The sequence below is a fragment of the Carettochelys insculpta genome, chromosome 6 (genome assembly GCF_033958435.1).
Source record: "Carettochelys insculpta isolate YL-2023 chromosome 6, ASM3395843v1, whole genome shotgun sequence".
In the NCBI taxonomy this organism is placed as follows: Eukaryota; Metazoa; Chordata; order Testudines; family Carettochelyidae; genus Carettochelys; species Carettochelys insculpta.
This window is the reverse complement of record NC_134142.1, coordinates 77775500-77798100: the sequence shown is the minus strand read 5'-3', so window position 1 is coordinate 77798100 and position 22601 is coordinate 77775500. Positions and strand designations below refer to the sequence as shown.

At 48.6% G+C, this 22601-nt stretch overlaps 1 protein-coding gene across 4 annotated transcripts in view; it reads right to left on the bottom strand.

The window, feature by feature from the left end:
- Positions 1-22601, bottom strand: part of SBF2 (SET binding factor 2) — a 648361-nt gene that overhangs the window by 329371 nt on the left and 296389 nt on the right. For all 4 annotated transcript variants that reach the window (XM_074997415.1, XM_074997417.1, XM_074997416.1 and 1 more), the window contains exons 4-5: positions 20884-21000; positions 15038-15148 (exon numbers count right to left, since the gene is read on the bottom strand). In XM_074997415.1, coding sequence (XP_074853516.1) covers positions 15038-15148; positions 20884-21000 — 228 coding nt within the window. The remainder of the gene's footprint in view (positions 1-15037; positions 15149-20883; positions 21001-22601) is intronic.

Sequence of the window (22601 nt, the reverse complement as noted above, 5' to 3'; positions counted from 1 at the left end):
CCCATCACCCTTGAGAAGGCTTCTTTTTCCTGCCACTTGAACCTCTCCTCACCCCACAAAAACTTATTCTTTTGAGTTCAGTGTGATTTTTTGGCATGCACACAGATAATTTTGTGGAACCAGGCTGGGCGGTAGTGGTAGGGTATACAAATCATTTTGCAGAACCAGGCTGGTGGGTGCTGGGTGGAGGGCTGAAAGCACAGTTGCCTGCTGCTAAGCCAAGATCCGCAGAGCATTGGCAGCAGACAGAACGAAGCAGGGGGTGCAGGGATAGAGGCTGAAAGCACAGTTGCCCTTGTTTAGGAGAATAACTCTCCCTTGACATTCATTCTACTTCCTGAAACTCAGCCCCCTCCCACCAAGTAAAAGCATTCATTCAGTAAGACAAGGTCTAATTTATTGGTTCAGATTTGATGGGGAGCACCATCAGTTTGGGGAGTGGGGCTCAGCTGGGAGTACAACAGAGAAATACATCACTATCATGTGCATGACAGATCATTCATGAAGCTATGTTTTATACCATCCCTTATTGCTGCTACCTGTGCATGGATACTGAATGGCCATGGAGGCAGCTGAGAGTAAGCCCTGCTGATAACCTCAGCCTCAGAATTCCAAATGGATGGGAAATTCTCGTGCCTGGATTCACAAATGTTGCACAAAATGATGCATTCTGTAATCACACTTTGGACATTAGTTTCAGAAAGGTCCAAATGGGTCAATAAGCATCTGAACCTCACTTTTAAATGGCCAAAGGCGCATTCCAACACCATTCTGCATCTGCTGAGTCTCTGATTCAAGTTTTCCTTGCTGGGGTCCAGGGCTCCTGTGTAGGGCTTTATAAGGCAAGGGAGCAGAGGGCAACTAGGGTCACCCAATGTTACAAACAGGCATCTCCACATCACCATTCTGAGTTTTCTGGTCTGGGAAAAAAGTCCCATCCATAAGCTTTCTGTACAGCCCAGAATTAGATGTGCACACTGTGAACCCTTCCCAAACATCCCACACTGATGTCGGTGAAAGGACATTTGTGATAAATCAATGCCTGCAAAATCATGGAGAAGTATCACTTTCTGTTTATATACTCACAGTCTAGGTTTCTGTGGCCATGATGGCGATGTGTGTGCCATCTATTGCCCCATTGCACTTTGGAAACTCCTGGGCAGTAAAGCAGTCTGCAGCTACTTTGTTGAGTTCAGGTAAGTAAGATGCCACAATCGTGTTGTCACTGTGAATGCATCAGTTCCAAAGTCAAATTGACTCCACACAGCGGGAGCGTGAGTGAGCTCCTTCCTGGCAATTGACATAGCACATTGTCGCCACATTATCTGTCAGTATTTTGACCATGTAACCCTGGATGTGCTGTTGGCAAGCCCTGAGGACAGCTCTGAGTTCCAACACTTGGATGTGAAAGAGGTGCTCCTGATGGGACCAGCATCCCTGGATAGAGAGAGCGTCCATGTGGGCTCCCCAACCCAGTAGGAAAGCAGCTGTAGTGATGAGGCAGGAGGGTTGCCTGGAGTAAAATGGAAAGCCAGATAACAGATTCTTCCTGCTCTGCCACCAATGGAGAGAGGAGAGGACTGCGGGTGTAGGTGTCATGGAGTGGTGGAGATTGCAGTGTGCATTGCTGTAAATCATCGCCACCCCATGCTGTAATGATCGTAGGTGGCATCTGGCACGTGGCACAACGAATGTTGTGGCTGCCATATCACCCAGGAGTTTGAGGCATGTGATCACTTGAATTGTAGGGCTGCCCAAAGATGTCTATAAGATTCTGGATCACTTGCAACCTGGGAAGGATAGACTGACCCATGCTGTGGTTGCACTGAGGTGAGCCCTGATGAATTCCAGCTCCTGTCTGGGCTGACGGGTAGACTTCTTCTCATTGACAAGGAGACCCAGAGGGTGGAACACAGCTCTTGTGGCATGTATCACCTGTGCCATATCTGAAGGAGAGCGCCCCTTGAGGAGACAGTCATGCAAACAGGGGAATAACATGATCCCTTGCTGATGTAAATGAGTGGTGACCACTGCCAGAGTCTTGGAGAACACTTGGAGTCACAGAAAGCCCGAAAGGGAGGACCTTGTACTGAAAGTGGTCCTTCCCTATTGCGTATTGAAGGAAATGTCTGTGAGCCAGACGAATAGTTATGTGAAAGTAGGCATCTTGAAGGTTGAGAGTGGCAAATCAATAGTTGAAATCTAGGATTGGGATTATCGAAGCTGAGGTTACCATCCTGAAACACTGCTTCCGCATGAAACTGTTGAGAAGGCGTAGGTCCAGTTCTGGTCTCCAACCACCATTCTTCTTCTGCGTAAGGAAGTAACGGTAGTTGAAGCCATTGTTTCTGAACTTGTCAGGAACTTTCTCCACCAGTCCTATGGCTAAGAGATGGTTCACCTCCTTACACAATAATGTCTTGTGAGAAGGGTCGCTGAAGGAAGACAAGTATCAGAGGGGTAGTCGTGTTAGTCTGGATCTGTAACAGCAACAAAGGGTCCTGTGGCACCTTACAGACTAACAGAAAATTTTTGAGCATGAGCTTTCGTGAGCAAAGACTCACTTCATCAGATGCTGGTCATGGAAATCTGCAGGGCCAGGCATAAATAAGTAATAAATTTATTTATTTATAAATAAATAAGCTTATTTATACCTGGCCGTGCAGATTTCCATGACCAGCATCTGATGAAGTGAGTCTTTGCTCACGAAAGCTCATGCTCAAAACTTTTCTGTTTGTCTATAAGGTGCCACAGGACCCTTCGTTGCTGAAGAAAGACAGTGTGGGCTGAGGGAGATGGGATGGAGGTGAATGGAATTGCATATCTAGATTTGATTATGTCTGAAACCCACCTGTTGGTGGTGATGGAGACGCAGTAAAGGAAAAAGGGCCATAACCGGTGGTGGCGCAGCATGGGAAGATGGCAAGTAACATTAACAATGTTGCCACTCTCGACTAACAAGTCAAACGTGATGCTTGTTGGACAGTGATGACTGGTTGCGTATGCCCTGGTTTCTGCAGCATTTTTGTCGCTGTTGAGGTTGAGGCCAATTATAAGGCCTGGCAGATTGCTGAAATCACAGCCTATAGAATCTCACATCATAACGCCTCTGGTATGGACGGTAGTGCTGCCTCCTATAGGGAGGAGTATACGTGCATAGAGTGCGTAGTGTGGTCTGCAAGTCCTTGCTTGAATGAAGGACCTCATTGATATTCCTTGCAAATGGTTTCTTTTTATCGAAGGGTACATCTTCGACTTTCGCCTGTAGCTCTTTAGATATAGCAGAAGCTTGTAAGTATGAGGCCCACTGCTTAACCACTGTGATGGCTGCAGCCCTTGCCACTGTATCCATTATGTCCAAGGCCAACTGGACCTCTGTCCTGGCTGTGGTGGAGCCCTCCTTTATTACCAACTTGAAAATCGGTCTTCTAGATTCAGGCAGATAGTCTAAAAGAGGCAGCAACTTAGCATACTTGTCAAAATTGTGATTGGAAAGCAGAGCCACGTAGTACACTACACGAAGAAGCAAGGTCACCAAGGAGTATAACCTTCTGCCAAAAATATCTAAGCATTTAGCATCTTTATGTATCGCCCCCCTGAAGTGGGGTGTGCGTGATCTATGCAAAGCAGCATCCACCACTAGAGAATTGGGTTGTAAGTGTGTGAACAAGAACTCCATCCCCTGGGGGAGATGAAGTGTTTTTCGTTGAGCCTCTTGTTGACGGGGAAACCAAGGCAGGGGTCACCCATATGTCATCAGATACCTCCATAATGTCTTCGTCTATGGGATAGCTACCCTGGATGAATGAGCAAGTCATAGATTCTTTAGGTGCCTACATCTCTTCTACTGCACTTCAGCCAGAGGAACATCCTGGCTGATAGCCACTCTTTTGGAAAGGTCATAGAAATTCTTTAAATTATCCAGAGGGGAGATGTCCATGGGGCTAATACCCTCATTGGGGGATGAGGAGCACCAGTCCACGTGAGGCGCATCAGGCCCTTGGTTCTCTGTGTCCGATACCAGTGCAATCCCCGATTCCAAATGCTGGGACGATGGAGATTGCGGTGTCAGAGACAGGATCAGAAGTGACAACATTTGTGGAGAGGTATCACCCACAGTGGAAGGGGCCTGTGATAGAGACATGCCAGGAGACTCCTTCCTAGGCAAGTACCTGTAAGAGGAGCAATAACAGTGATGGTCTCGATAGTGAGAGCTGCTAGCGTGACAAGAATTTGGTGAGTCATATGATCGCCTATGCCAGTCCCAGGACAAATCTCTACAATGGGAAGAAAACACTGACATCCTGGATGACAGAGACAAGGGGGGGTGACCTGTATCTGCAGCGTGCCCTGTGTTCATGCGTAGGGGTCAGGAAGCATGACAGCATCCTTTGTAGCTCTTAATATTGAGAGCTACAACTTCGCTGTCTGTGAGAGTGCAGAAGAGGTGACATCAGAGCTGAAGAGAAGGTTGGTGATGGTGACCGAGGGCTAACGCTTCGGTGCCGTGATTTGGTTAGTGCCTTCTTCAGTGCTGTGTCGTGCGGGATTTCCAGTGCTGACAGTCTATGTACAGGCAGATCCAGGGATCAGTGCAGCAAGGCTGGCACTGACAGTGCCAAGGTCATTGGCAGGCCCAATGATGGTACTGTGGCTGGAACTGGAGTCAGTACCAGTGGTGTGGGCATGCTAGGCACTGGGCACTTGGGAAGAGTTGTCTCTGCTCTCAGTTCTGGGGCCTTCGGGCCCAAAGGTTTTGGTGCTGCCAATACAGGTTTTGCTGATTTGCCACTCCCAATTGCCTTAGAACTCACAGAGGTGGTGCCAGAAGTGCCAGTTTTCACTGTGACATCAAGTGTGCTCTGCAATAGGGCAGGAAATGACCTGGTTGGCAAAGCTAGGTTTTCTTAGAGGGAACAGCTGTTGAAAAGGAAGCCCTGAGCTTATGTTCACGTTGCTCTGGTCCTTTCATGGTCTAATCAGAAAAGGGTTGGAGGGCCTTATCGAACACAATCATCTTGAGGCGCATCTCACAATTGTGCTGTGCCCTGGCCATTAGTTTAGAGTAATGCTGGGACTTCTGAGGCATATGACCCTTTCTCAGGCAGTGTATGCACTCAGAAAGACCATTCATGGCAGGCATGGCTTCATAGCACCATTCGCGTTTCTTAAAGCCTTGTGAGCTAGGCATGGTTGGTTATATAAGTCAAAAAACTTTGCACTATAACTTTTAAGTATAACTGTGAGAAACTTAACTATATGCTAACTGTAGGTAACTAGAGAAAAACACTTCAAATGCTCACAGTTGTCTTTTTTTTTTAAGAAGCGATGAATAACTGAAAATAGAAGATAAGAACAACAACTATGTATATATGTAGATAAAGAAGAAGGTTAATGAGTCTTAACTTCAAAATGCGGAGAAGCAGTTAGCTCTGTCTGCAGCCTGGGGCAGTTGAAAAGGAACTGGCATGAGCCAATCTGCACACATGATCAAAAGAGAATGCATGGAGAGACACAGTGGCAGCACCTACAGTAGGACACCCACGAGGACATCATTCGAAGAAGAACAAATGTGTACAGGAGAGAGGAAAGAAAAGAAAAAAAGATGTCCCAGACCCCATATTTCCTGCATTAATGTCACAGAAAAATGTAGCCTTTGCCAACTTACCAACTGTTGGAGTGCACCCCCACAACTTTCAAAATTATTTTATACTCCTGGCTTAGTGACCTTCCACTACCAAGAAAGAGCAGAATGCTGTGTGATCTCTACTGTTTGATTTAAAGGAAAAAGAAGAATCTTACATTAACTGTGACACTGTCATCTAATTAAGCAGTGGCACTGGCAGACTGATGAAGTCCCTATTTAATGGATGATGCCTACAAAGTTGGCCATGTAATCAAAACAGGAAAAAGCTGGGAATCTGCAGGGTTTCTTCAAGGAAGCAGAGACCTACCAAAGATGCAAACGTCAAAGTGTACAGAATGCGCATACTAAATTCAATTTAGCGAGATGTTTCACTCTGGAAATTACTGAGCAGCCAAGGAACAAATATGGAGATTACAGCTTCTCTGATATTCAAAAATGCTCTCTATTTGTTCATATTAGAGAAATGAAACATCAGTATTTGCAGACTTTTTTTTAGATTTTATTTTGTGTGAGTGAGCAATTTTGGTGCTGATGAAAGGGTAGAGACTATAAGCACTAACTGAAAAAGGAACAGTAGGTCTATCATCAGCTGTTAGCTCTTCCACACCATACTGGTGATGCACATAAACTCTCACTTCCTACCTCAAACCTCTGTTTCTGGCAGACTGCCAATCAAGCCAAATTGTGTGATGGAAAATATTCATCTGCAAAGATGAAAAGTTTCCAATTTATATCTAGTCATCAAACCCAAAATCTGTTTCCACGCTTGATAAGTAGAATATGCTGAAGATCAGAGATAATTAGAATGACTATGAGCCTAACCTTTATCAGGACAAAATTTACAAACCATTTCAACTTTCCAAAAAGACTACAAATACGTACTAAATTGACAGATGATGTTGAAGGTAAAGAATAGAGAGACCAGGTGACAAAGAACGAAACTTGAAAGAAGAGAAGGAAAAAAACCCATAAAGGTAGCATATTAGTCCGTAGCTTCACAAAAAAGCAAGCAGTCCTGTGGCACCTTAAAGACCAACAATTTTATTTATTAGGAACTTTCCATGGGTAAGACCCACTTCATCAGATTCTTAAACATCTAAAGAGAAGTTACTCACCGTAGTAACGGTGGTTCTTCGAGATGTGTCCCCGTGGGTGTTCCACATTAGATGTTGGGCTCGCCCCAGCGCCGCAGGTCGTATCTTCCAAGCAGTTTCTGCCAGACCGCGCATGCGCCGGTGCGCGCCACTCCCTTGCGCGCTCCTGGCCACGTGCGCGATCCGGTCCCCGCCAGTTCCTTGACCAACCGCCTCGGATGCTCCTGCAAAACACTAAACAGAGATCCGAAGCGGGGAGGATGGGCGGGTGGTGGAGCACCCACGGGGACACATCTCGAAGAACCACCGTTACTACGGTGAGTAACTTCTCTTTCTTCTTCGAGTGTCCCCGTGGGTGCTCCACGTTAGGTGACTACCCAGCAGCAACCCAAAATAGGAGGTGGGTCATCGGATCATGTGCAGCTTGTCCCCGAGAGGACCACTGTCGAGAGCTGGGTATCCTCTTGCAACACCGTGAAGGGCGTAGTGCTTGGCGAAGGTGTCATAGGATGACCAGGTCGCCGATCTGCAAATGTCTTTTAGCGCAACGACCTTGAAAAAGGCTGTTGATGCCGCCACCGCCCTAGTGGAGTGAGCCCTGGGCGTGGCCAGAAAAGGAGTCTTTTTGAGTTCATAGCACATTTTTATGCAGGATACGATATGCTTCGAGATTCTCTGCAAAGAGAGACCTTCTCCTTTCAATTTGGGAGCGAGAGAGACTAGGAGTCTATCCGTTTTCCAGAAGGACTTGGTCCTGTCTATATAGAAGGCTAGCGCCCTCCTCACGTCCAGGAGGTGTAGGTGCGCCTCTTTGTTAGAGTTATGAGGCTTTGGATAAAACAAGGGTAAAACAATAGGTTCGTTAATATGAAACTCAGAAGAAACGTTAGGAACAAAGGCTGGATGCAGCCATATGGTTACCGCCTCCTTGGAAAATACTGTGCAGGGTGGCGTTGCCATAACTGCCGCAAGCTCGCTCACCCTGCGAGCTGACGTGATTGCGAGAAGGAAGGTCGTCTTTATCGTAAGGAGACGGAGGGAAACCGTGGCTAAAGGTTCGAACAGTGGTCCCGTTAGCGCACTAAGCACCAGGTCCAAGATCCACGAAGGTGGAAGCGGTTTCCGAGGGGGGTATAGGTTTACCAACCCTTTGAGGAACCTGGTAACCATGGGATGGGTGAACACCGTGTGCCCTTCCTCTTCGTGTCTGAACGCCGAAATGGCAGCAAGGTGGATCATTAATGAGGATAGTGAGAGTCCTCCTCTCTTGAGGTCCAGTAAATACTCTAATATTACAGGTATAGGCACCGAAAGGGGGGCTAACTGTTTGGTAGAACACCATGCCGTGAAGCGAGTCCACTTCTGCTTGTAGGTCTTCCTGGTGGAAGTCCTCCTGCTACTTTCTAGGACTTGTTGCACTTCCTCCGTACATGTGCTCTCTAGGGAGCTGAGCCATGGATTAACCACGCTTGTAGTCGCAGACCTTGGGGGTGCGGATGCACTATGGACCCCTGGGCTTGCGAGAGCAGATCTGGAGCCACCGGGAGGGGCATCGGTGGATGGTCCGACATGCGCAGGAGTAGGGGGAACCATTGCTGTCAATCCCACGTTGGGACTATCAGGATCATTCGGGCTCCTTCTCTCCTGGCTTTCTGCAAGACTTTGTGGATCAGCACTGTGGGAGGAAAAGCGTAAAGCAGGGGGCCCCTCCACGAGATCGCAAATGCGTCCCCCAGGGACCCCCGTCCCAGTCCTGCCCTGGAGCAGTATCATGGGAACTTCTTGTTGTGTCGAGTGGCAAACAGGTCTATCCGGGGAAAGCCCCATGCGTGAAAAATCGGTCATAGCAGATCGGGACGGATCTGCCACTCGTACGTGAGTGCGAAACGCCTGCTCAGCTGGTCTGCCGTCACATTGTGAGCGCCTGGTAAGTACAAGGCTTTCAAGGTTATATTGTTGGTGATGCACCAGTTCCACAACCGGACTGCTTCCGCACATAAGGCACGGGACCGAGCTCCTCCTTGCCGATTTATATAAAACATGGTGGAGGTATTGTCTGTACTGATCCCAACTACTTTGCCTTGTATATGATCTCGACAGTGTCTGCAGGCGTTGAACACTGCTCTGAGCTCCAGTATATTTATGTGCAGTGACTGTTCCGTGGAGGACCACAGTCCTTGCATCACCTCTTCGCCCATGTGTACTCCCCACCCTATGTGGGAGGCATCTGTAGTAAGAAAAACTGATACTTGTGGTTGGTGGAAGGGTACCCCTGTTAGCATGTTCTTGGGGTTTACCCACCATTGCAGGGATTTGCGCACCTCTGTCGTGGGCGACACCACCCTGTGAACCGTGTGTGCTGCCGGTTTGTATACGCTCGCCAGTTAGTGCTGCATGCTGCGCATGTGTAACCTGGCGTTCTGTACTATGAACGTCGCTGCTGCCATGTGGCCCAGCAGCTGTAAGCACGTCAGAACCGGCACCGTAGGGCTGAAGGTGATGACTTCCGCGAGGGAGCCGATGGCCCGAAAGCGTGTCTCTGGTAGATACACTCTCGCTGTAATAGAATATATGCGTGCCCCTATGAACTCTGTGTCCTGTGTGGGGTCTATCTTTGATTTTGCCAGATTGATAACCAGGCCGAGCGAAGAGAACATGCCTCCTGTGACGCGTATCATGCGAAGTACCTCCTCCTTCGAGGCCCCTTTGAGTAGGCAGTCGTCCAGATACAGGAATATAAATACCCCGTCTGTGCAGGTAGGCTGACACCACTGCCAAGGTCTTGGTGAAGACTCTGGGGGCCGAGGAGAGGCCAAACGGTAGGACCTTGTATTGAAAATGTTCTTTGCCTACCATGAACCGGAGGAATCGTCGGTGAGCCGGATGGATAGTTATGTGAAAATACGCGTCTTGTAAGTCAAGGGCTGCGAACCAATCTCCATCGTCCAGTGCCGTAAGGATGGAGGCGATTGTGATCATCCGAAAGCGTGGCTTGCGCAGGTACCGGTTGAGGCCTGGAAGATCTAAGATGGGCCTCCATCCTCCTGTCTTTTTCTCTGTGAGGAAGTATCTGGAGTAGAACCCTTTCCCTTGCAGTTGCTCTGGCACTCTTTCCACTGCCCCTATGAGCATAAGATGGTCTACCTCCTGCTTGAGTCTCGCTTCGTGGGAGGCATTCTGCAGGTGGGGCCTGGGTGGAGGTCGTGGCGGTGGGAGCGACTGGAAGGGGATCGCGTACCCCGTGGCTATGATCTCCAGCACCCATTTGTCTGTGGTGATCCTTTGCCACTGGTCGTAGAATGGTCGGAGGCGATGGTGGAATAACAGCTTCGGATGACATTGTGCGATGGTAGTGATGGCACAGCCCTGGATCTGTGTGTCAAACTTGTGGCCTTTGGCCCTGCCCCGAGGACGCAAGGCTCTGTTGGGAACGTCGCCTGGGAGTTCTATATTGTTGATGCTGTTGATGTCGCCCTTGCTCGTAACCCCTGTGGTACTGGGGACGCTGTGGCTGATACTGGTACCGTCTTTGCTGAGGGTAGTACTCTTTCTTTCTGTATGGAGGGGTGTAGATCCCTAAGGTCCTAAGAGTGGCTCTTGAGTCTTTACTGGAATGAAGGACCGAGTCAGTTGATTCAGCAAACAGCTTCTGTGAGTCGAAGGGGAGATCAACGATCTTCGCCTGCAGATCCCTCGGTATACCCGATGTTTGGAGCCAGCACTCCCTTCGCATTACCACTGCCGTAGCTGTTGAGCATGCTGCGGTGTCCGCAACATCCAGGGCAATCTGAACTCCCGTCCTCGAGGCCGTGTAGCCTTCTTGCACGATAGCCTTGAGCACCGGCTTCTTGTCCTCTGGAAGCGAGTCCATGAGGGAGGTTAACCTAGAGCAGTTGTCGAAATTGTGGTTCGCTAGATGCGCTGCGTAATTCGCCATTCTCAACAGTAGGGTGGAGGAGGAGTAGGCCTTTCTGCCAAACAGCTCTAGTTTCTTGGCATCTTTGTCCGTTCCCCCTGTTTTGAACTGAGACGTTTTTGATCTATGTTGAGACGATTCTACCACCAGAGAATTTGGTTGCGGGTGGCTGAATAGGAACTCCATGCCCTTCGCCGGCACGAAGTATTTCTTGTCCGCTCTCTTGTGGACAGGTGGAATAGTCGCAGGGGTCTGCCATCTCGTGGTGGCGGACTCCAAGATTGCTTTGTCAAGCGGAATGGCTATTTTAGAGGACGCCGGAAGTCTCAGATTTTTAAGGAGCTTATGGTGCTTCTCTTGCATCTCTGCTGTCCGGATGCCTTGAGTGAAGGCCACCCTTTTAAACAGCTCTTGGAACTGTTTGAGATCGTCCGGAGGATGGACGTCCCCCGGGGCCATAGCCTCATCCGGGGAGGACAGCAAGCAACCGCTAGGGTACGCCTCTCTGGACCCCTCCGGGTCCGATTGACGGTGGTACATCCGCTCGCTAGAAGCTTGCGAGGGAAAATCCCGGGGTTCCAGAACCAACTCCCCCTGAGATATGAGTCTCTGTCCCCGTTTGCGATTGCCCTCGGGGATACGGAACCATCTGTGGGGATCTGTTCCTGGTAGTATGCCTAGGGTGTCTATGTCCCGCATGATAGGGGCGACCATGGCAACAGGGGCACTGCTCCTGGGATGGTGACCTGGACCACTCCCTTGGTGCATACCCCCTACGTCTGGGGGAGTGAGATCTTCTGGAGATATGGGACACTGGAGAGACCGATTTGTGATAGTACTCAAGTGGCTCGAAGCCCAAGAAGGGCAAAGGTGGTCCAAGCCATGGGGAGGCTGGCTGTAGAAATGGAGATTGGGGCTGCAGATAGGCTAGGGGTGACCCCTGCCTTCTCGTTGGAGTCCGCAGTACGAGCAGAGGGCTCAGAGAAAGCAGCTCTGCAGCCCTGTCTGGAGAGGGACTGCGGTGCCGTGTTTTCTGTGCTGCCTTTCCCCTCCCCTGTGGGGGTGGCTCCGCCCCCTGACGCGTCGGGGATCTCGGCCCCGTAGTCTGCACTGCGCTCGGCACGCTCCTCAGCGGTGCCACGCGGGCGGTCTCCCCCAGTGCCTGCAGGCTGTGTGCCTGCGCGCTCTGCGCCGCCGGTTCCCCAGGGGTCGGTGCCGCTGGTTCCGGCGCTTGCTTGGCCGCCGCCCTGCCCGCGGTGCAGGGCGGCTGTTTGATCATCGGAGGCTGAACCTTCGCCACGTGTGTCTCCGCACCACCACCGATCAGCTGTAGCTGTGGCTGGGGGCTGTACGCTCCACCCGTCCCGCTCGCTGTTGCTGCCGGCAGGGATCGGGTTGGGGAGATTTTCCTCCATTTTTGCGCTGATGGGGTCAGGGACACAGCTTTCCTTTTATGGGCCCCGGAGGGTCCCTCCTGCTGCAGCTGCTCCGGCACGTCTGGCTGGAGGGCCTTGTCGAACAGCAGCATTTTCAGCCACATTTCCCTGTCCTTCCTTGTTCTGGCTGTTAACTTGGCACAGAAGGAACATTTCTGAGTGACATGGGATTCCCCCAAGCACCTTATACACTGACTGTGCCCATCAGATGCTGGCATCGCCTCGCGGCACGACTCACACTTCTTGAATCCTGAAGAGGACATTGTGGTGAGTCTTTGAGTTGTTAATAGGGTACTTAGCACCTTCTCTGTGCTTGTTCCCCTCTGGGATAAAGCCTGCCACGGCAGGAGGGCTAATGGCTCTAGGCTCCTGGCCTCCGGTGCTCCGCTTGTTACTAGGATTGGAAGCTTTGAATTCCTTCCCTTTCTTTGTTTTTTTGTTTTTTTTTTGTTGTTGAAAACAACCACCGACTAACTTAATCTAAGACTGAAGAAACTTTAAAACAATTAAAAACGTTAAATACGCTAACTCTGGCCATAGCCTGAGCGGATTCCATCTGCAGCCGATGGCGGTTAAAGAGGAACTGGAGGGGACCGGATCACGCACGTGGCCAGGAGCGCGCAAGGGAGCGGCGCGCACCGGCGCATGCGCGGTCCGGCAGAAACTGCTTGGAAGATCCGACCTGTGGCGCCGGGGCGAGCCCGACACCTAACGTGGAGCACCCACGGGGACACTCGAAAAAGAAAGATGTGTTGCTTATAAAAGTTACTTTATTTGAATCAACCCTTTCAGTGCCTTTATTTTGTTTTTGTTTTTTTGTAACTGTCGATAGTTTCAGGCATTATAGTGAATATAATAAAATGAATGAATGACGTTACGGTTAGAGATATAAGAAATTACTATAGCATTAAGAAAAATTTAGATCCTGAAGAATCTCTAAAACAGTTAAAAATTCAGAGTGCAACATTTCCTCATAAAGAAAAACCCAAAAACCTGGAGAGAAATCTTTCCAATTATGGCTGATGAAAACAGAACAGGCAAAATGGACAATCCATTGTTTAATATATAGCATACAGATCACATTTTCACAAAATTTATGAGAGACTTTTTTGTTCGTAAATACTGCAGATAACCAAGCCTGAAACTGTCCATTATCAAGATTCTACAATCTTCATGGCAACCTGACTTCCAGCCACATTATATTACATACCAAGTGTATTCATCAGAATAGGTATTATTTGTAGTTTATTTATTCTTTCAGTTATCTTTGATAATGCTGTACAGGTGGTTCCTCCCTTGTCAGCCAGAATGAGGGAATTTGTCGGATAAGAGGAGGTCAGGTCCCCAAGCTGCTTGAAGCGGGGCCTGACCTTCTGCATGGCTCTCCTGTGGGGCTGCCAAGTTTCCCTACTCTGGCCAGGTTCCTCACTAATCTGGTACTGCTGGGGTTGCATGCCCCAGTTGGCTCCCTGGTGCAGGGCAGCTGAGGTTCCCGCAGATGTGGGGCTGCTAGAGGGTCTGGCTCCCTACAGTGGGGCTCCTGGTAGAGCTCCCCACAATTGGGGTCCCCAACTCCAGCCAGGCTCCCCCTGGTAGGGCTACCTGCCCCAGAGCTGCCCATGGGGTTCTCCAGATCAAGCTGCCAGCAGGGCTCCCTACCAACAGCAGGGCCCCACTCTGGCCCTGCACAGCTGTAGCTCTCTAATCCAGCAACGTCCATTGTCTTTCTGTAGTGTTGTGCATTCAGAGAGAAAGGGAGCCCTGGCACTCACAATCTTGGTATAATACAGGTTACACCTCCCTGGCCAGGACCTGACAGGTTCCAAACAAAAGAACCTGCCGGACTGGGGAGGTCCCGGGATTCTGCAACCAAGGCAGTCCCACCCCTGAGGCTGTTGTGGCTCCCCCAGCCTCCCACTCCAGGCCACCAGCCTCAGCCCAGGCTGCCCTGGAGCACCAGATGCCAGAAGATTCCAGCTCCAACCCCTGGTCCTGCAGGGCAGGCATGGGCTCCAGGTCCAGCTCTGCTGCATGGCAGATGAGAACTCTGTTCCAGAGAGGCTACCAGCCACTGCTCTGGACCCAGGCTGGCTTGTGCAACTTGGAGGTCAGTAGCTGCAACCTGATACTCTCTCATCCAGCCTGACTACAGTTGTTGCTGGATGAGAGTGCACTGGATTTGAGAAATGCAACCTGTATGCTATTCCTGTTTCAACTGTATGTAAGAATAACTATTAAATAATCTATTTCTTCTTTAAGTAAAATATTTTTTCATACTTGTTTCTTGGAGCATCACCACATACAATCCTGCAGTTTGGACAACATTTGGATTGGAAGTAACTCTTCTCTCTTTAAGACTCCTGAGGATAATGTAAATACACTTATGGACACCCTTTTTTTAATTCTGTAATTTTTAGCTGACAGAGTATTTTGGACACCTTCAGATGCTCTTTAGAAATCTGAATATTACATATATATTGTTATTTCAGAATCATATTTGTGCTACATAAAAATGAAAAAAAAACAACCAAATAGCGTTCAAGTAACAATGAAATTTTGAACTACATTCATCTCTCTCTCTCTCAAACTCTCTCTCGCTCTCTCTTTGATGAAAAAGGAAGGCACTTGTCAGAGCTCCCAAGAAAAAATTGCATACAGCAAACTTATTTCTGAACACATACTATTAAAAAAAGTTGAATTTATAACAAACTGCTTCATTTGTTATTATGCCTTGTAAAAGGAAATCCAGTAACAAAATTAACCCTCTGACCTTAATCTGGAATGGAATTTTGCTGTCTTTAGAAGGCAGGCTACAGGGACAACACCCAATTGAACTATGATCCATTTTTTAAATCAAAATATTTAAAGAATTTATTTTTTGTTTTCTTCATAAATTAAATTATCTGGAAAAATACATATTTCCGCCCCCCCCCCCCCCATTTACCTGAGAGCCTCCAGCAGCAGGGACTAGGCATGAACAGAGATTTGCAATAAGACTCTCCAAGGACACACTCAAGCTGTCTATATGCACAGTATAGATCAAGCCAAGGCAAGCCTGAAAAATTGAAAAATACGTAGTAGTGTGATGGGTGAAAGATGAACATTGATGTTTATCATCAAACAAAAAATAGCTTTATAATAAACAGGGCCTGGAACAATCTTAATACAGGAAAGAACATTCCAAAAGGAATAAAAATAATTATCTGAAAAATAATTCATTCCTATGAAGAAGTGTCACAGCATACCTCTGAATTCTTGTTGGATTTCACAAACTCTAAAAAAGTACACATTTTACATTACACATTTTAAAAAGAAATCTAATGCTTAATCTGAGTTCTCTTGCTCACACATCTGAAAAAAACTGGGTTTAAAATAAAATTTAAAATTTCCTACATTATAACAATTGCTATTTTTTTTTTCATTCTACAGACCTGCTCCTGCACTGAGATCTCTTTCCATAAATCACCACGTTTATAAAGTAGCATTAAATCATTGTATTCATGTCAGTGCAGGTGTCTATGGTCACAGAATCTGATTTTAGGACTGATACCTAAAATCTTCACAACTGTAACAAAAATTTTTCTGAGGATCAGTCACCTACCTTTGTATGTTTTCTCTATTTATAGTTGGTATTTCTGTTATTTTGATAAAAGGAGTACTTTAAAATAAATGGCACTGACATTCTAGCATTACTATTTTCACTTTGCATCTCGTCAGTTTCCATTAAGCATTACCATCATTGGTCTGACAAAACTGATAAAGTTAGTTGTTTAGCACTAAATAACACAACATTGGTTCACAATCAGCCTTGGAGAAGGAAGGGAGAGAACAAATTACACTGCTCAATAATGACACTTTGCCTTCTATTTTTAGCTGCCTATAGTATTGAAGATTCTGAACACGGATCAATTTGTTAAGAGATGTCATTACAAAGAGTTTCAACATTATGGCTGCAACTTACTATTAAATGAATTACTCCTGCATTACTAGACAGAAGTATTTTTGCTTTAGTTAATACAGTTTTTGAACATATGAAAGAGCTGGAAACCTGATAAAAATTAAGTTTTCTGTATAATGCGAACCACTCATAATACCAACTGAAAAATCTTAGACTCGAAATATATATGTTAAATGGATCTGGAAGAGTAACTAATTCACTCACTTTTTACGAAGGAAGAGATACTATACTATACCTACCTATTATATTTAATTCCTTACATTCTTAAATCATATCAGATGAGATTATTTTTATCTATAAAGGCTGGTTTTATCATGAAGGCTATGTCTACATTAGAGAGAGGTTTGCCGACAAAACCCTGTTTTTGTCAACAAAACATACGGAGCATCCACACTAAAAATGTGCTCTGTTGACTACTATAGACAGAACTTGGCACTTTCATCATCAGGCTTCTGCCTCTCCACCACAAGGCAGAACGTCTTTGTCCATAGATTCTGTAGACAAAAAACATGTGTGGAGGTTTCTGGGTGGTGGGGGGGGAGAGCAGAAGGCTGATGATGAACCGTCCTCCATGGTGCCACAGCAGTCCACAATAATCACAGCTCTACGCTCTCTGCCTCCTAGGTCGAAGAGGCCATACTGCTGGACCTTGCAGTGAAGAGGTACAACACCCCAGGGTACGCCCACCTTGCCACAGCCCAGACTGATGGTAAACACCCCACCTGCACCTTGAACCAGGTGCGGGCCAAAGTGAAAAAACTGAGATGGGTTAAATCAAGGCATGGTACATGTGGCAAGGTTTGGGGCAGGGATCGCCACCTGCTCCTTCTATGCAGACTGCACCAGCTCCTGCAGGGCAAGGATGGTGCCCCCAGCACAGTGGGCACTTGACATGGTAAAGGAGGAGGAGTCCCACAGCTGCAGGAGCAGCTGGGGACCCCGCCAGAGGAGCAGCCAGGGTCCGATTTGGACCCCAAGTCCACCCAGGGAACACTTGTCATTGCCCTGGACTCAGGCCCCTACAGCAAAGCAACATCCAGAGTGCCTCTGGACCTCTCCGAGGAACCCTCTGGTGAGTACCCCATGGGTCACACACCCCAGGGCACAGGTGCAGACAGAGCATGCCATGAGCCTCACCAGGTCAGCCCAGGAGGCAACCCACACTGCAGTCCCAGCACGTGTAACCATGTGCAATGCAGCATGTTCCACCCAGACTCAGGCGGCCACCCCGGGTATGGGTGACAGCCTGCTGCCAGCCCCATGGGGGGAGAGTGAATGAGCCACAGGGCCCCAGGGGTGAGGGGGGCTAGCCTGCCCCTGCCACAGCTGGGAGCAGGCCAGCTACATGGGTGACAGGCCAGCAACACAGGTGGCAGCCTGATCTCATACACACCACCAAGAAGCGTGGCTCTCCACCCACGGGCATGCCTGCAGGCAACAAACAGCACCTGCCCCCATGGACAGCACCACGAGCTGCATGTGTGTGTGGGTAGCCTGGGGGGATGGGCAGGCTGTGTCTGGTGCACCTATATCCCGCCCCCACCAGGTCACTAGGCTCATTGGGCAGGAGACCGGGGGGGGGCGGGGGGGGCACAGTGGTCAGCCTGGTCCCCAAGGCACCACAGGGTCTGTGTGTGGCAGGCCCTGCATTGCAGGGCACACATGTCTGCACTCCCCAAACATCCCCATCCCTTGGCACAGAGGTGGCAGCTGCTGTTCACAGTGGATGGGAGCCAATGCCTTAGGGGCTATGTGGTGGGAATAATTCAATATCTCTCCCCCACATTTTTTACGGATGTACCCTCTGAGAGCTAGGCCAGCCCCATCCAGGGACAGGAACTGGCCAGGCCGGGACTGGCACCAGAGAGGGCAAGCACTCAATCACCAACAGGATAGACTCTCAGACAGAGGGGCCCTCTCTGGACTGACAATGATGCCCTGCAGGTGTACATGGCTGCCCAGAGGAGGCAGATGGAACCTGCTGGAGTGGCAGCTGTGGGAGGACCAGGAATGATGAGTGCGGGAATGTCTCACCTGGACACCGTCACTGTTGCCCGGTGGGACTGGCTTGTGCAGCTAACCAGCCCTACACCCCCTGCCACCCTCTTTGCCCCGCCCCGCTGATGCTCCCCTCATCCCTGCCCTCCCCCGGCCCCGCTGCCCTGCCCCCACAGGACATCTTGCTGGCTGCCCTGGAAGTGGCGTGGTGGCTGCTGGCCACAGCTGCCACCCCCAACCTCCCAGGCCCTCTCCTCCATCCCAGCCCCTCCAACCCCTAAGGCCCCCCTGCTCCCATACTGAGCCTAACACCACCAACCCCCCTCATCCCACCCCCGTACCTCTCTGTGCTCCCAGCCCCATCCCAGCCCTGACAGCTACGCTGAACTTGAAGTGAGAGGCGATCCTGCAGCCAGTGCCACTTGGGGTCCCGCTCCCCTGTGCGGTCACAGCCCCCTCCACCCCATCCCTACACTGAGACCTGAACCTTCTGTCCCAAGCCCCCCTCCAAGTTCAGATGGCCTGCACCCCCTGTTCCAAGCCCCACCAAATGTATATAGTTACCCAATGTAAATTGTTATTTGCACAACTTTTATCTTGCAGAAGTTTTTCTATTTTAAAGTAAACAGTTTATTTGTTCACCACCCCTGTGTCTGTTGTTACTGCAGAGAGGTTAAGAGGGGTTGTGGTGGGGAGAGGGGAGAGCTGCGGGCCACAGGCCTCTAGGGGTGACCTGGGAAGGGTCATCGGGGGCCACGGGAGAAGCTCTCTTGTAGGGCCTCATGGTTCCGCAGCCCATCCCTGTGGGCTTGGCAGATGGGAGGTGCACCAGGCTGTTCATAGCTATGGCCGGTGTCCAACCCCCACCTTGGGATTAAGGTCTTCTCCTCCTCCTACTCCTCAACCTCTACAACGTTGTGGAGGGCACAACGGGCTGCCACGACTTCGGAAACATTGAACTCCCCCACGTCCAGCCAGGTAAGGAGGCACCTGAACCATGCTTTCAGATGGCTAAAGGTGCACACTGCCTGATTCTGTGCCCGGTTGAGGGGAGTGTTGAAGAGGTCCTGGGTGGGGTCCAGGTGGCCGGTGTAGGGCCTCATGAGCCAGGGCACGAGGGGGTAGGCAGTGTCCCTCTTGATGCAGAGTGGTACCTGCACAGCCCCAATGGTCAGCTCCTGGCAGGAGATGTAAGTTCCCACCTCCATCCTCAAGCACAGGATGGAGTTGCAGAACAGGCACAATTTGTGTGCCCGGCCCCAGAGGTCGACCGGGGTCTGCAGGAAGATGTAATAGTACTCCTTGAAGTTTATGCTGTGGGCCACTCTGTGGTCCGGGGCACAGATGGGGATGTGGGTCATGGGGATGGGGATGCGAAGCCAGCCATGACTGTGTCCAGTTGTGCAATGCGGATGACCCTCTGAAGGAGGAGCATGCTGATGGTTGTCACTATCTGCAATGGGAGGAGACCAAAAATACACTTGTGGAAGCAAAGAAGGGTGTTCGCGGTCCTCAGCGGGCTCCCGAGCCCACTCCTGTGTCCCCTTTCCCCCCGGGCTCTCCCAGCACAGCAGCAGATCTGTGTGAAGGTGGGATGGCACAGCCCCCTGGGGACAAGGCATCCCTCACTGCTCAGCCCAACCCCTTGGACCCCTGTTCCTGCTCCCCGAGGGCCCTCCCTGGGCAGAACTCTCTGCTCTTCTCTACCCCCCGTGGAGGGCCTGCAACCTGCAAGGCCTCACCTGCATGAGGATGGTTCTGACAGTGGACTTCCCCACACCGAACTGGCTCCTGACAGAATGGTAGCTGTCCAGGGTGGCGAGCTTCCATAGGGCGATGGCAACCTGCTTCTCATGGCAGATGACAGGCCGCATCCAGGTGTCCTCCCTTTGGAGGGCAGGGGCAAGCCAGGCACAGAGCTCTAGGATGGTGTCCTCCTTCATGGGGACATTCTGTTGCCACTGCTTGTCCTCCCACTGCCTCACGACCAGCCAGTCCCACCAATCAGAACTGGTGGTGTAACTCCACAGACCTGCCTGGTCACCTGGGGGGGTAGGCGCAGGTGGGACCCTGGGGCACCGAGGCCCTGCTCCTAGACCCAGTGGCAGGTGTGTCGCCCCAGAGGAGGTGGAAGACAGGCATGATGGGGGTGATTAGCAGCCCAAGCAAATTGGAGTGTGTCCTGGGACTGCTCTGGCACCATTGATAACTGGAAAGGTTAAACTATCACAGGAAGTTTTTGAGCCCTGTGGAAGCTATGCTGTCCCTCATGGAGGTAGGCAAGCCTCAGCATGGGCAGAGAAGGTGGGTGGGGTGAGTCCCTTTAAGTCCAGAAGGGCTTGCTGGCCATGAGATCCTGTCCAGTGAGGTTCCAGGGTCTGTGCTTTTGAGAAAGCAGCTGGGCTGTGTGGATGCTCTCTGTCAACAGAGTAGATTGCTTTTTCAATCCGCTTTTGTGTGTGGAAGTGATCTGTTAACAGAGGTTTTGTCAGAAGGTCTCTTCCGACAGCAACTTCTGTCGACAAATCACTGTAGTGTAGACATAGTGGAAGATTTTTGTCATTAGACTTTTCGCTGAGCTCAGTAAGACTTTATTTTGTGGCCTATGTAGATTTAAAGCTAGCCTCTGTCAGTAAAAGGGTATTGCATTAACCCAGAGGGGCATTCAGTCTCTTAGACATTGACTTTCATTTAGTACAGTCTACCTCTGCTTGTGCTGGTAAATTCCCAAACCAATGCAGAGATGTTTTAAATCAAAACTACTTGTCACTGCTGCTCATTAAAAACAGATTTGTATAGACACATACTACAAATGGCAGCTGGGAGTTCCTTACCCTGAAAATTTCTGGATAATCTAGTCTAGACACCAACACCAGGCTTTTGGGAGCAAATACTTCAGCAGGCTGAATTAAACCAGACTCCTCTTCTTCACCTTCAGTCTCTTTTGTTCCCTTGAAAACAGACATACTTTAGTTAATTACTAGAAAGAGGTACATCTTCCAAATAAGGCTAGTATTCCTATAAAGAAATATTTTTAGAATGTTTAAGGAGCAAGATTGCTTTTAAAAAATTATATAGTGCACAGAATCTTTGAAAGAATCATAACTACACGTAAGAAAAGCCCACAGTTTTATATAAAAGACTATATGCATAATCTACTGATGTAATTACTACAAAGTACCAAAATACTGTCTGAAAAACCCTCGCATTGCCACGAAGACAAATTGTTTCCTCAATGTCATATCAAAAGTGTAGTGCTGTCAAACAGTATGAAAAATAATTAATGATGGTTTTCTTTTTAAAAGAAAAGAGGATCTAAACCTAAAACTGAACACCTACAGAGAACCTCTGAAGTCAATTGTTGGGGCAGGGAGCACAATTAGGATAGGATGCCAAATTAACCATTTAGCCTCTGTTTTACTCTTTCATAAAAATTATGCTATGGCACTTTAAAGAGAATGAAATAAATGGTAAATACTTCATCATTGCACTATTACACATATATTGTAGGCCTGTTTCATTCCTTTCAGTCTGTCAGCAGTCTGATGTCACTCATCAAAGTTTTCTTGAATTAAGTGTGGACCTGGTAGAAGCTGATGTGAGTACAAGTGGTTCAATTAATACCCTTCAGTGACATCTGCAGTAGCTACTGATGGGTGACCTTTATCTGTTCCAAGGATCTTATATACATCTGTAAGTGGCTGTAGCAACTTTTTCATCCTTATTTAGCTCAGATGTTCTCCTGAATGTGTACCTTGGTACTGTCAAATTTGGTCTTGTTATGTCTAGATGATAGTCTTGTAGTACACTCTCTGTGGCACTAAAGCTGGTGACCATTTGCTGCTGAGCATAGCAATTCACCCACTTAATGAAGCTAGCCAAAGGCAGATCATTATGCCAGTATCCAATGACTGCTCTGGCTACCTACATCTCCAGGTGCAATATAATGGGCTGGGTGTGATTCTGAAAAAAATTGGTAGCACGCCATTTGGATTTTAGTTAACTGACAGACCATATCTTCCTTACTTTCCAACATAACAGAGCCAAGTGTTGCACTGTAGTTTAACAGACCCTACATTTAATTAACCGGAGACACTGGAAGTCCCATCTCCTGCATGACTAAAGATTGTTATCTTCAGAGTACAACATATATCAGATCCGTTTCCTCAGATTCTACCTGACCAGTTTAAAGCAGGAATTAACGTGGGACTACATATACTCCAGATTTGTAGGATGAAATACAATGCATGTTTGTTAGCACTAGTTAACTCAAGTGGTGGCTTTTTAAAATTGTACATGCACCCAGACATAAGAGAAGTGGACACATTTTTATAAACTAGAAATATAAATAAAAACAAACTTTTTTACTTTATGCAGAAAGATATTTAAATAGGTTTCCACTGTTATAGGTACATTTGACTGTGATGTAAAGGTATACAGTGTAACACATCACTTTACTAAAATATTTAAACAAATAATTAAAAATATGTATAATGTTGGAATGCACTGTGCTTTAACAAATCATGTTGTCAGAGTCATACATTTTAACAGG